Below are 14,871 nucleotides of genomic sequence, written 5' to 3'. Positions count from 1 at the left end.
GCCCACCCTACATAGTCGAAAGATGATTAATAAACTAAATTAAACTAAAGCAATTAAAAAAAAAAAAAAAAAACAAGAAACACATAAAAACGAAGATTGATCAGATAAAGCAATCATAGGATTTTATTCTTCCCCCTATGTGATTATTAATCCCCCAATTCCTTCAATTATGCAAGTAATTAATTCGGATTATTAATCTGAGATGCTAAATTAATCATAACCCGCTTCCGCGTGTATTACGATTCTAATACTCTAGATTCAATCACTGTATTCCTACGCAATTAATTCTAGAACACAACATTAAGCACAAATCTCAATAATGGCTACCTAAGAGATTAACTATATTCCTATGTTTATACCACAAAGGCTCTTCTACCACAGTTCTATTATTAACCCGATCTTCCGATTCATGCGATTAACAATAACATAAAAGCACATAAGGTGATCAAGTTCATGCACTTAATAAAACAAGTAGAAGAAGTAATCCGGAAATAAAACTTGCATAAAATCATAAAAAAGGTTCATAATTCCCACATAGGGTTACAAATAAAATTCTAGAAATAAGAAAATTAGCTGCTCATGATCAAAGTAAAAACGCAAATAAAATTAATCATAAGCGATAAGTCTATGCTTGGAGTCTTCGAATTCTTCGTCTTCATTATTGCTTTGTTGCTCTTGAAATTGCGTAACAGATGGAGCCCCAATTGTGTGCTTGGCTTGGACTTATATAGGGTGGAAAACTTGGGGAAGAATGCAGTTTCCTTGTGCAATTAAAATCCCTTTACTGCGCCTCCTCGTGATCTCGGACGGCCGTCCCACAGTTTGAACTAAAACTCGGACGGCCGTCCGGGCTTTAAATCTTCAGAATTTTGACTTTTTCACTTTTGGCCCACATTTTCTCCAAAATTGCAGTTTTTACACCATACTTTTCCAATTCTTCAATTTGTACCTAAAATACAATAAATCAACTTTTAAGCACCAATTATCGTTAAAACACACCAAAAGCTCCAATTAAAAGGTACGATAAAGTGTAAAAATATACACTTAACACCACACATCATAACAAATAATATACGAAAACAATCAAGTATTCTAACTCATCATAGAAATCAATTAATCATATTTCTAAATATTGGACTTGCTTCTTAACACCATTCTAGGCTAGTAGATTGCAATTCCTTCTTAGGTCATGCAACATGATACCTACACTTAGATCATTAGGCCATAACTTAGAGGTTTCACCTTCATCACTAACTTATCTTTCCTACCTCGGATATTAGAACTATGATCACAAATCATACTTTGATAAAAATAGTCATCTTAAGAAAATCAAACAATTTTGGTATCCTAACTTTGAAAAATCATTTCTCTTGCACCACAAATCAAAAGCCTTTGACATTTTTACAACATACTCATTTATAGGTATTTAAAACCACTGAGAAACAGTTTATAAAAATCATTATCCGAAAAAAAGATATAAATAAATTTCTAAGGGGGTACAGTTTTGAAATCTGAACAGAGGGAGTGACTTTAAAAATTCATTTTGCTATACAGCTTCATCCAACCCTTTTGAAATTTTAACTCCATATACTATTAGGAGTCTCATATACCCCTGAATAACAGTTTTAGAAAAACCTTAGGAAATTAGGATAAACAAGTAAAATGGTACAGTAGTGCAGTTTAAAACTCAGAACAGGGGAGGGGACTTCCAACATTTCTTATAAATCATCTACTTTGTCAAACACTTCCAAATATTATCTCAAATGAGTTCTCTAAGTCGGTGTTCTGTTCCAAGTGGAATTACTAAATTTTAAAGAGGAAAACATTAGATTTCATTACTAATTCTAAACTGACTCTGGTTTTGTACAGTTTCGGTAAATAAATCATAACTTATTTATTTATACTTCAAACATTACAAGCCACATATCAATATGGCCATAAGAGAGAGATCTATCTACATATAAAATTTCGTAGTTTTCATAAATAAACGCGTGGGTGAAACATGGGTTAAAATCCGTACCTATGAATCAGTAAATTTTACATATAACCATCTATTTCAAGATTCTAGACTCAATAAACTTACATACCTCAAATCCAAAACTTAAACATATTATGATAATTAGTACAACTTAACATGCAATCATTATAAACATCAAGATAATTAATTTCATAGCTCGTTCGTACGGATCGGATCGGATTTGGATTTGGGCTTGGACCCAAATCACTATATTATTTTTTGGGCCAAAAACATTAGGACATGGGCCGTCAACCCATTGGACACTCCTTACCCAAAGCCCATCTCGAATGGTCTGACTGGTTTGAATTGGTGCGGCCGAACCAATGCAAACCAATCGGCTCAACTCGAAGTGGTGCAACCGTTCGGCCCAAAAGACTCCTTAGTCGAAATAACACATATCTTGGGCTCAACCAGTATGTTTATGTACCTTTTTGCTCCAAAGGACTCTACTTTTCAAACCTTATAAATAGACCCCGTTTTTCCCATAATTCCTCACTTCAATCCAAAACAGCCTACTCCATATTTAGCCTACCTATTACATATTCTCTCGAAAAGTTCTACACAAAGTACAGTTCGTCGTGCTTGGGATTTGGAGTGCTCCTATTCCAAGTCTTTGCGGTTGTATCTTGGGATACGATTTCCGTTAAAACCGTTAGCACCGTTGCTGGAAAATTTCGTCTTAAGGACATAGTCAACTCGCCTCGGCAAACATTCATTTGTAGCATTTTTTTCCAACACATTTCTGTCCCGAATGCTCAACAATCACCGAATGAGCAAACTGAAAGGGGGAGCTCAGTCATTAATGGAGGAGATGCCCAACAAGAAGGAAACCGCAAGAGTCGGCTTATAATCAAAGGCCACGGAGAAATATCCTTAAACCAGCCTGCTATCGAGATGAATGTTTTGTGAGCACATATTCATGTTTTTTTTGCAAGACCACTTGACGACGAAGAGCCTTCATGTTTCGATTAAGCCAAAGATATCAAAGAATGGAAGCTTGCAATGGATGAGGAGATGAACGCATTAAAGAAAAACCAGACATGGAGTCTCGTTCCAAAGCCGGAGGGAGTACACCCCATTTCTTGTACATGGGTGTACAAAATTAAAAGAAAAGTGTATATGTTTACACTTAATTATATCTTTTAATTGGAAATTTTGGTGTATTTTATTGATAATTTGTGCTTAATGTTTTGATTTATTGTGTTTTAGGCACAAATTGAAGAATTGAATAAGTTATGGGTCAAAACTACAATTCAGAAGAAAAGGTGGACTAAATTGGAGAAGTCAAACATCTGAGAACGAAAGACTGCGCAGTAAAGAAACTTCCAAAAGTTACAAGGAGACTGCATTTTCCCCAAATTTTCCCACCTTATAAAAAGCCATCTCAAGCACACAATTGGAGAATCTGTTTGCGCAATTTCAAGAGAAAAGAAGCAATAACGAAGACGATTCGAAGACTCCAAGCATAGATTAATCTTCTATGAATTATTTTAATTTTGTTTTTATGAGTAGCTAAATCTTTTATTTCTAGGATTTTATTTCGAACCCTATGTGGGATTTATGAACCCTTTTCCATGATTTTATGCAAGTTGTAATTCCAGATTATTTCTTGTACTTGTTTTACTAAGTGCATGAACTTGATCACTTTATGTGCTTTTATGTTATTGTTAATCGCATGAATCGGAAGATCGGGTTAATAATTATAACTGTGGTAGAAGAGCCTTTGTGGTATTAACATAGGAATATAGTTAATCTCTTAGGTAGCCATTATTGAGATTTATGCTTAATGTTGTGTTCTAGAATTAATTGTGTAGGAATACAGTAATTGAATCTAGAGTATTAGAATCGTAATACACGCGGAAGCGGGTTATGATTAATTTAACATCTCAGGTTAGTAATCCGATTTAATAACTTGCATAATTGAAGGATTGGGGGATTAATTATCGGGTTGATCACAAAAAGGCCCATGACAAGGGCACTTAATTAAAAGAGGGACATCCAACTTTTTTGTCTTTCAAATAAATCCAGCTCATTCAAACTTATTTGCAAATAAGGAAAATCCTTTTATATATACCAAAATTACGCCCAATTCATTGAAACCCAATTCAACTACAATTTAATGATTTACACCCCAATCTAGCCCAATTTCATCAATTAACCAATTTTAACCCTAATTTCAATTTTGATCCCAATTTTTACCCGCCACCACCGGAGACCGTCGCTCGCCGCTGGAGACCGCTGGTCTCTGGCGTTGACTTTTTTTTTTTTTTTTTTTCCGGCCGATCCAATGCCGTTGACTTTTTTTTTCTTTTTATAATTTTTTTTTTCTTAAAAAAAATATTTTAATTAATATCACTGTCTTAGCTGCTAAATTACTGTCTCCAGCAGTTATTTAACTGTCAAAGACAATAATTTAACTGTTAATTGACTTTTTTTTTCTTCAAAAATATTTTAATTAATATTACTGTCTTTGCTGGTAAATTACTGTCTCTAGCAGTTATTTAACTGTCGGAGACAATAATTTAACTGTTTATTGACTTTTTTTTTAATTAATATTACTGTATTCGTTGCTAAATTACTGTCTCCAGCAGTTATTTAACAGTCGGAGACAGTAATTTAACTGTTAATTGACTTTTTTATTCTTAAAAAAAATATTTTTAATTAATATTACTGTATTCGTTGCTAAATTACTATCTCCAGCAGTTATTTAACTGTCGGAGACGGTAATTTAACTGTTAATTGACTTTTTTTTTTCTTTTTTTCAAATTTTTTGCTTAACAAAAATTATTTTATTTGATATTACTGCCTTGGCTGCTAAATTACTGTCTCCAACAGTAATTTAACTGTCTTAGACAATAATATTCATAATATTACTGTTCGGGAAAATAATATTCATAATATTACTGTCCGAAATAGTAATATTACTGTCTGAGACACTAATTTAGTAGCCAAGGCAGTAATATTAATTAAAATATTTTTTTCTAAGAAAAAAAATTCAAAGAAAAAAAAAAGTCAACGTCGGAGACCGGCAGTCAACGGTGGTTGACAGGCCGGAAAAAAATTTCAGGAAAAAAAAAAGTCAACGCGGGAATCTGGGCGGAAAAAGAAATTTTCAGAAAAAATTTTATTTTCTGAAAAAAAAAATATTTTGGGGGTTAATGTGATATATTTGTTTAAATCTGGGGTCAATGTGTAATATTAAGGAAGTTAGAGCATAATGGATGGAATTGATAAGAACTATATTATGGAGGATATTTTAGACTAGAGACATGGGGATGTGTTTAATTGAAAGTCTGTTTTTTTTTTGGACCAATGTGCATTTAAGTCTCATGTGATGGGTCTTTTTGCCATTCGCCCTTAATAATCACATATGGTAAGAATAAAATTCTAGGCTTTTTTATTCTGATTATCTTTGTGTTTAATTATTTTCTTACATGTTCGATTTACCTCTGTAGCTTTCTAGACAGATGCTAGAGTCTTCTATTATTCACAATAAAAAGAAGTATATGTGTGTGCAAGTGTATAAGAAGAACGAAGATACTTAATAAATAATAGTTCCTCTTTCCATTATTTAAAGGTTGTCTAATTCCTTCTAATTGTTGGTTGGAGATCTGGCTAGTGAACTTATTTCACTGCTGTAATTTTACATGGGGAACGTAGATTCTATCTAGTTCAAATTCTTGATTAAAAGTCCCAATCATTATGGAGAATTTAGAGCAAAACAACGTCCATCGAAGATTGTTGAATATGCCCGTAAGATTGGATTTCAGAATTATTATGTGAGTTAATTGCAAATACCACCCGTGTGAAATCTCTAATTGCCAAATACTTCATGTCAAAAAAAACTCACTCATACCCCCCTGTATAATACTTTTCGAATCTCACCGCACCCATTATCATTTTTTTTAAATAATTCAGTGTGATTTTTATTTTTTCGCACTTCGTTTGCTTAGATTGGAGGTTGAAGGAAATAACAATTATTTTTTTTTTATTTTGCACCCCGAAAAAAAAAAAACACCAATGGAAAATGAAATTGCATTTACTATTCAATTCATGGTGCATTGTGAATGATTTATTGTGTTATGAGGGTGGAAAGTGCTATCATTATTTTTTGAGGGTACAAAGTGTTAAAATGGTATATTTCAAGGGTGCGAAGTGGGATTAAGCCATTGTCATTTTAATGGTTGACCGAAGATAAAAGGACAAGTATACCCCTAAGTTGAATAACATAAAACTATAATAATGTAAGAGGCCAAATTGGAATTTTGTTAAACTTCTAAAACTTAAATTAGGGGACTAAAGTGTAATTTTAAAAAATCCATCTCCCAACTTTCAGCAATTTTGAGCAGCCGCAGCCCAATTTCCAACTCTTCCTCTCAATTTTCCTAATCATACTCATCATTCACCCCCGCCCACCACGCACCACCACATCCATCAATTGTTTGGGCTTCTTCAAGCTCCGACTTTTTTGGTGGCGGCGTAGAAGCTCCGGCTTGATCGATTTTGTCAATTTATGAGAACGGGTTTGTAGATGGCTGTGGATTGCATTTTTCACAGGTCGAAAAATGTTTGGGATTCTCCCAATTGAGGGACAAAAATTATGACGACTGGGGCGGACAAAATGAAGGCCCGGAAAGGAGTTGTGGTGAACGACGATTTCTATGGGAGCATTTGATTCATATCGAAAGAATGTAATATTCCATAGATAATTGGGGGACATCTTAATGAGATTCTTACCGAAACCCCGAAACCCAAAACCGAAACCCAAGACTCGAAACCGAACCGAAAACAAAACCGAAACAGGTTAATCTTACTGATGGTGGTATGCATGAGTTTCATTAAGCTATTTAGGCGGGTTGTCAGATGCAAAATTCATAGGAGCTAATTTTACATGGGGTAATAAGTAATAACTAATAACCAAACCGGGCTAGACAGAGTTTTGTTAAACAGTGATCAGGTACATTCTAATTATCCAACTATTCGGATCGAAACAAAATCGGAACTTTTCGGATCGAAACCGGCGGAAATTGGAATTTTCATTCCAACTGCACCCCTAGTTGTACCACCTAAGAACCGTAAAAACCCTAGATTGAGGGTGAATCGATTTGAATTTTATGTCTTTATAGTTGTATGTCATTTAAATTGACGTATTTCATTGCATAAATCTCATTAAAATTATGTTGTTTTTCATCATAATTCCTTCTATTTTTTTCATCATAATTCCTTCTATGTTTTTCCCTCTTCGGTTCGTAAATATGCATAAAAGAGAAACAAATTCAATAGCTTTTATTATTAACATTTGACCTCACAGAGCACAAAAGAATCATGAAAGAATTGTAATGAATACAAATTCAAGCAAACAATGCCATCATTTATACAGTAGTGTTAGAAAAAACATTGGCCCCTACATGCAATTAATTTTCACTGACCATCTTCTTTGTGCAAAGAAATACTCTATGTTTGAATCACTTCCACTTGAAGATATAGCAATGAGAATCTGGAAGCTAACAACAATAGAAGTAGAAAATTGGTCCAACACGCAAACTCTGATGTTTTCTAATGCTTGTAGAACCTTATTGAATAAAGTAGTTGCTCTATGAAGTTGGTTGTGGAAGCCTTCTTTTATTTGGAATTCTAGACTAACTGCTGCAAAATGAACAATGAAAATCAGACTATGGACTAATAAAATGTATGTTGATGGTTAGTAATAAAACAATTTATTTAGATAATAACTTACAGTTTTCCAACTTCTTGGAGCTTAATAATGGGTTGGAGGTGGTGGGGAGGCGTAGATGTATACCGGTGGTGGAGGTGATTTTACAGGTGGGGGAGGTGATGAGTAGACGTATGGTGGTGGCGGTGATGGTGAAGGGGGAGGTGGAGAGTTGTAAACGTAAGGGGGTGGAGAGTTGTAAACGTAAGGGGGTGGAGGTGAGGGTGAAGGTGGTGGCGGGGAGGTGTAGTGGTAGGGTGGTGGTGGTGATGGTGATGGTGGGGGTGGAGAGCTGTAATGGTAGGGCGGTGGAGGAGAAGGTGACGGTGGTGGGGGCGAGTTGTAGTAGTAGGGTGGTGGAGGTGAAGTTGATGGCGGTGGTGGAGAGTTGTAGATGTATGGAAGAGGTGGAGATGGGGAAGGTGGTGGTGGGGAGTTGTAGTAGTATGGTGGAGGAGGAGATGGTGATGGTGGTGGTGGAGACTTGTACAAATAGGGTGGTGGAGGCGACGGTGATGGCGGTGGTGGGGACTTGTAAACATAAGGTGGTGGTGGTGGAGACTGATAGACATAGGTGGGTGGTGGAGGGGGTGGAGACTTGTAAACATAGGGAGGTGGTGGTGGTGATTTATAAACGTAGGTTGGTGGTGGCGGTGGGGACTTGTAAACATAAGGAGGTGGCGGTGGTGATTTGTAAATGTAGGTTGGTGGTGGCGGTGGTGATTTGTAAACGTAGGATGGTGGTGGCGGTGGGGACTTGTAGACGTAAGGAGGAGGAGGTGGAGATTTATATATGTAAGTTGGGGTTGGTGGAGGTGGTGGTTGAGACTTGTACACGTAAGGTGGAGGTGGTGGTGATTTGTAGATGTAGGTCGGTGGTGGTGGTGGTGGAGATTTGTAAACGTAAGGAGGAGGAGGTGGAGATTTATAGATGTAATTTGGTGTAGGGGGTGGAGGCGACTTGTAACCGTAAGTCGGGGTCAGAGGTGGAGGCGACTTGTAAACATATGTCGGTGTTGGTGGTGGGGGTGACTTGTACACGTAAGTTGGTATTGGGGGAGGTGGAGATTTATAGACATAAGTCGGGGTAGGGGGTGGAGGTGACTTGTAAACGTAAGTAGGTGTTGGGGGCGGGGGTGACTTGTAGACATATGTCGGTGTTGGGGGTGGGGGTGATTTGTAGACGTAAGTTGGTGCAGAAGGTGGGGGTGACTTGTAGACATAAGTCGGAGTGGGAGGTGGTGGAGATTTGTAGTAGTAAGGAGTAGGGCTTGGCTTGGGCTTGCTACACTCTCCATAAGGAGTTTTGGGTGCATAAGCAAATGGTTTGGCATAAAGCACAACTCCATATTTAGTTTTTGACTTCACTTTGAGATCGGCTCCTTTCTTTCCCCAATGAAGATTTGTTGGGATATTGCATTTTGACCCCTTTGGTGGTGCATGAAGTTTGGCTTTGCATGCCTTTGCTCTATATTTACCATACTCTAATCCTTTTACTGGAATGATGTATTTCCCATTGCTCTTTGTTTTGCCATATGCCACTATTTCTTTGTCTCCTACTTTGCATGTGACCTCCACGACGGCACCTGATCCACGCGGTTTAAAATTTATTATTACAACCATGTTAATCGGTAGAATATTTCAAATGACCAAAATATATTGAAAGAGTTGGGAAAAGATTATAGGAATTTTGGTGTATACCTTTGAGATGTTTCTTGTTATGAGACTTCGATGGGTATGTCCAATCATAGCACCTATAACAGTACACTTTTCCGGTCACCTTAACGACCAATTGGTGGTGAGGTGGGTAGTGATGATGAACCGGTGGTGGAGGTGATGTGTAGTAGTACGGTGCAGGTTGCGACTTCACCGGCGGTGGTGGAGATGTGTAGTGGTACGGTGGTGGTGGTGGTGGTGACTTCACCTGTGGTGGCGGAGATGTGTAGTAATATGGAGGAGGTGGAGACTTCACCGGTGGTGGTGGTGATGTGTAGTAGTATGGGGGTGGTGGAGACTTCACCGGTGGTGGTGGAGAAGTGTAGTAATAAGGAGGTGGTGGAGACTTCACCGGTGGTGGTGGTGATGTGTAGTAGTATGGTGGTGGTGGAGATTTCACCGGTGGTGGTGGAGAAGTGTAGTAATAAGGAGGCGGTGGAGACTTCACCGGTGGTGGTGGAGAAGTGTAGTAATAAGGAGGCGTTGGAGACTTCACCGGTGGTGGTGGAAAAGTGTAGTAATAAGGAGGCGGTGGAGACTTCACCGGCGGTGGTGGTGATGTGTAATGGTATGGTGGTGGCGGAGATTTCACCGGTGGTGGTGGAGACTTATAGACATACGGTGGTGGCGGTGAAGGCAAAGGTGGTGGTGGAGACTTGTAAACATACGGTGGTGGTGGAGAAGGGGAAGGTGGCGGTGGTGATTTATACACGTACAGTGGTGGTGGAGAAGGTGAAGGTGGTGGTGGAGATTTATATACGTACGGTGGTGGTGGAGAAGGAGATGGTGGTGGTGGTGATTTATAGACATAAGGAGGAGGTGGAGAAGGTGAATGTGGTGGTGGAGACTTATAAATATATGGTGGTGGAGGTGACGGAGATGGTGGTGGTGGCGACGTATACACGTATGGTGGTGGTGGAGAAGGAGATGGTGGTGGTGGTGATTTATACACGTACGGTGGTGGTGGAGAAGGTGAAGGTGGTGGTGGAGATTTATATACGTACGGTGGTGGTGGAGAAGGAGATGGTGGTGGTGGTGATTTATAGACATAAGGAGGAGGTGGAGAAGGTGAATGTGGTGGTGGAGACTTATAAATATATGGTGGTGGAGGTGACGGAGATGGTGGTGGCGGCGATGTATAAACATATGGTGGGGGTGGAGATGGTGAAGGCGGTGGGGGAGAATTGTACACATAAGGTGGTGGTGGTGAAGGGGATGGTAATGGTGGTGATTTATAAACATACGGTGGTGGTGGAGAAGAATAAACATAAGGGTCGGCAGTGACCATAGTAGAAATAGCTAAAATGGCTAATGCCACCAGCAATTGTGGCAGCATATGGCCGATAGAGGCAAGGCCTCGGCCGTCGGTTATCATTCCGCCGCCGGAAAACGCTACCAATGTGTGTGGAGTTTGGATTATTCTCCTTGGATTAGGATGAATTGCACTTAGTAAAGTAAAAGGTGCTCTATTAGAAGGAAAGAAGGGATGATTTGAAATGTGATAAATAACTTGCTATATATAGTGGAGAAGTGATTGGAAACAGTCATTTGAATAGAGCTGTCAATTAGTAACTAATTCAATATTTAAATTGGCTTTATCTAATTGTTAAAGAAAACAAAAATTAATTAGTTGAATGAGGTTATCACAGATCATCAAAGACTTGTTTAATCCCATAACCCGTCCACTTTAATTGTTTATGTTATTAATTTTGGTTAATGATTATTTTATTTTTTATTTAAGTATTAATATTTCCATTCACCATACAAATATATATATTCAAGATGACCTTCTTATGAAATGGCGGGAAAGTAACTTTTTGTTTTCTTTTTTTAGTATCTTTGGCTTGTCATCAACTCTAAACCATTTAAAATTTTGAAATTTGGTGCCTTATATGTGTACTAATATATTTAGTTTTTAAATTTTTTCTATAGAAAATTAAAATTAATTCTTTATTTGTTTAGGTGATTTTATAACATGATTTGTTTTTTTACGGATTTTGGAGGTGGTTCGGGCAACTATCAAATTCGGAAAGGAGATCAAGTGATCAACACTATTTGAATCAAAACGAGAAACATCACCTTAAAATTCGACCCCTTAAAAGTTAGTTTCGTATTGTATTTTGGTAATAAATACAAAATTAGTATATTTTGTGCGAAACTCGAATTTCAATTCTTTCAAAAATTGAATCGTTCTTAGAATTTTTAATTACTTTAGAATAAGTATTTAATGCATTTTTGCCAACGATGTTATTTTTGTATTATTCTAAAATAATTTTATTTTTCAGTTTTAATATGATTTACTTTTGTTTATCAACAATTATATTTGTGTTAGTTAGTGATTTAATGTTTTACGTGAATAAAATTATTTATAATCTAATTTTCTAGTAATTTTAATTTTTTTTATTACAAAATAATTAATTTATTGAAATTATTTCATTCCACGTTCCCTACTCTCCGAAAAAAAACTATTGTCAACGTGATATTATTCATTTTTTTAGAATTCCTCCTCAGCTATGAAAAGTATCAAATTTTTCAAATGATATATTATGCAATATATCGGGCTTTCGTTGATGCTACTGGCTACATCCGGTGCAAAAGATCGATGATGCTGCAAAATAGTTCAGTGTTTTTCACCAAGCGTAGCATCTCATATATCATATATATATATATCGGAATACATCAACTATAAAAAGACTCCAGATCGATTGCTTGTTTCGTTATATGTAATTACTCTCTATTTCCCATCATGCATAGAGACAATACATCACAAATAAATCTTTGGAATTTTGTTATTTTCTTACTTCAAGTTTTATTAGTTTGAGGTAGTCAAAATGCGACTAATACATAATCTATTACAAATAATAGTTTTTGAGCTTTCTTGTGTAAGTAATCTTTATATTTGTCAATTTAAGTTGTTTGATTTGGACATTTTTAGAGGTTTAAAAAATAATTTTTGTTTTGGCTTCATTCAATTCAAGTTTTGTATATAATGTTCGTTTGCAATAAAAGAATTAATTCAAAAGCGATAAAACTACTAATTATTTGACAATTATCATTATGTCTCTTCCTCTTTCTCTTTTGTTGCCACCATTCTTCCACAAAGTCAAGACTTTTGTAGTTTGCATTTTTATAAATGATTTTTGGAAAAATATTCTATCCCAAAGCATGTGATCTTGTCAATTATGAGAATTTCCATGTGGAAACCAATCCACCATTTTTGCAGCATTTCCGTTAATGAGTTATGGTCAACACTTAAAACATATTAAAAAAAAAAAAGGTAATATAATTTATTCGTTTAGATCTCTCGATATTCAGTGCATTTGGTATGACAATCTGAACGGCTCCAATTGCCACTTATCGATTCAGTTAAAAAGGTTGAACTTATTCGGTCAGAGCCTTCTACTGAACGAAATTGAGACAAATCTCTCCTTTTATGAATTGGGTATTCCAACTATCTTCATGCAATTTGTTGAATTATATATTAATTTATAATATGTAGTGGGTTTTTAATTTGTTTTAAAATTCTCACATTTACATAGTGTGTAGTAAGGTAGCTTTTCTTATCTTGTAGTGTCATATAAGCTAAAATAATATTAAGTTTGATTATTCACTTATTTGTATTTTGGATGTGAGAATGTAAGTTCTCCCTATAATTATTTAAAGTGAATTGAAATTTTTATTTTTCTTTTCTATGGTTCAATTTTCTGAAATAATAATAGTCTTATAGGTGTATGTCAAATACATAGAACAAGAATCACCTAGGCCGCAATTTTTTTAATTAAAAGTATATTATTTAACAATTAAAAGGTCATAGTAAAAAAAAATATTTAGACATTATATTATTGATAATTAATTAGTGGATAAAGTCATTTGTTATAGCAATTCCAAGGGCTAATATAGTAAAATTATATTATTCAGATATAAAAATGCTTTTAATTATCAAACAAACTTAAACATTTAGCATTCAGTATTTAGATATTGTTCTTAATCATTCAGATATGTATTCAGCATTCAGTGTCCAGCGCTTAATTCTACCAAACATAACCTTATTCTAGATTTACATAAGTGTGGATTCAATTTGTTAGATGAATACACATGTGTAGGTCATTTGATAAAAAAAATATATAAATTAAATTAAATTATTAATGTATATATAAAAACATCATAAATTAAAATATAATTTTATATGGATGTAGTTAACAAATTTCACTTATCACTACTTTTTCTTTTTTCTCACTTATTCTTACCGGCTCTCTCTCCCACTCATTTTATCTCTCTCTCTCTCTCAAAATTTTTGTGGGGTTTACCTTAGATAGCCTAAGCGAAGAAGCCAGTGTAGAGCCGGACAAGGTCATGGTCCCCTTCAAATTTTAATTTTTTTTTTACTATTATATATGTATATATAATTTACAGCATTCTCAAAAAAAACCTAACACATAAGGGCACTTTAGTCGTATCACGTCTGGTCATGGGATTTCACTAATTCAAATTGAAATTTGGGTTATGGAAAAAGCTTTTAAAGTATATTGGATTTAATAAAAAATATTTCCTAAATGAGGGGTATTGCATATTACCCCGGAAAAAAATTCGAGGGCGCTGCCTCCAAACCCCCGAAATTTGATTATTTTAATGTATATTTGCGGCCCCCAATTATAAAATTCTGGCTTCGCGACTGGATAGCCCCACACTAACTTACATGATGTGGTATAAGCCCAAACCATTTCATGTTTTTTAATAAAACCCATTTGTTGTAAGTTTCATTTGATATAAACGCATAGTTTGTAGTTTGTACCCTTGTTACCCTTTTCAAACCCTAATTAGGTTTTATTTTATCTTATTTATTTTGTTACTTATTATTTTTAGGGTAAATAGCATTTTCCCACCTGAACTTTGCCTGTTTTTGCACTTTGACACCTTAACTAAAAAACGTTGCAAGCGCACACCCATACTCAATTTTTTGACGCACATAACCACCTAAGGGGAATATTCCGGTGAACGCACGCGCGATGTACATGCGAAAGTACAGGGCTATTTCGTCTTTTACCTGAAAATATCATAAGCGGGTGAAATTGAAAGTGTCAAGGACTCAATTAAACTTAATATGCAACTTTCACAAATTCAAAATTAATTGAAGCTTTGTGGCTTCATATTCCATGGGATCAAAACACCCATCGCCGCACGCCTGTTTCAAAATGGAGAAAAATAATCTCCAATAAATAGATCAAGAAGAACAACGACATCAATCTATTGAAATTCGCCATGGATGAGAGAGACAAAGAACCCAACTCCGGAAGCGATTGAATCGGATTTTGGATTCTCGCCATATAGCCTATGGTACCGCATGTACCACCGTTCTTTCTCGTCGCCGAGGTACCTTTTCACGACTGGCGAACCGATTTCGACGCTTTCCCACGAATTGTCGGGG

The 14,871-nt window shown here is 35.9% G+C and overlaps 1 protein-coding gene across 2 annotated transcripts; it reads right to left on the bottom strand.

The window, feature by feature from the left end:
• Positions 1–7,273: 7,273 nt before the first annotated feature.
• Positions 7,274–10,928, bottom strand: LOC105965868 (uncharacterized). 2 transcript variants are annotated; one of them, XM_088820946.1, is made up of 3 exons: positions 9,432–10,928; positions 7,755–9,316; positions 7,274–7,663 (listed from the first exon to the last, which is right to left on the bottom strand). In XM_088820946.1, the coding sequence occupies exons 1-2, from the start codon at positions 10,819–10,821 to the stop codon at positions 7,776–7,778; spliced, it is 2,931 nt and encodes a 976-aa protein (XP_088677072.1). In that variant the 5' UTR covers positions 10,822–10,928; the 3' UTR covers positions 7,274–7,663; positions 7,755–7,775. The 2 variants fall into 2 exon arrangements, with proteins under 2 accessions (XP_088677072.1, XP_088677073.1); XM_088820947.1 differs by having other exon boundaries at positions 7,274–7,660; positions 9,432–10,918.
• Between the last annotated feature and the right edge of the window lie 3,943 nt (positions 10,929–14,871).

The sequence above is a fragment of the Erythranthe guttata genome, chromosome 7, assembly GCF_056151865.1.
Source record: "Erythranthe guttata isolate IM_541 chromosome 7, IM_541, whole genome shotgun sequence".
NCBI lineage: Eukaryota > Viridiplantae > Streptophyta > Magnoliopsida > Lamiales > Phrymaceae > Erythranthe > Erythranthe guttata.
Note: the sequence above shows the minus strand (reverse complement) of the source record. Positions and strands in the feature narration are given on the sequence as shown.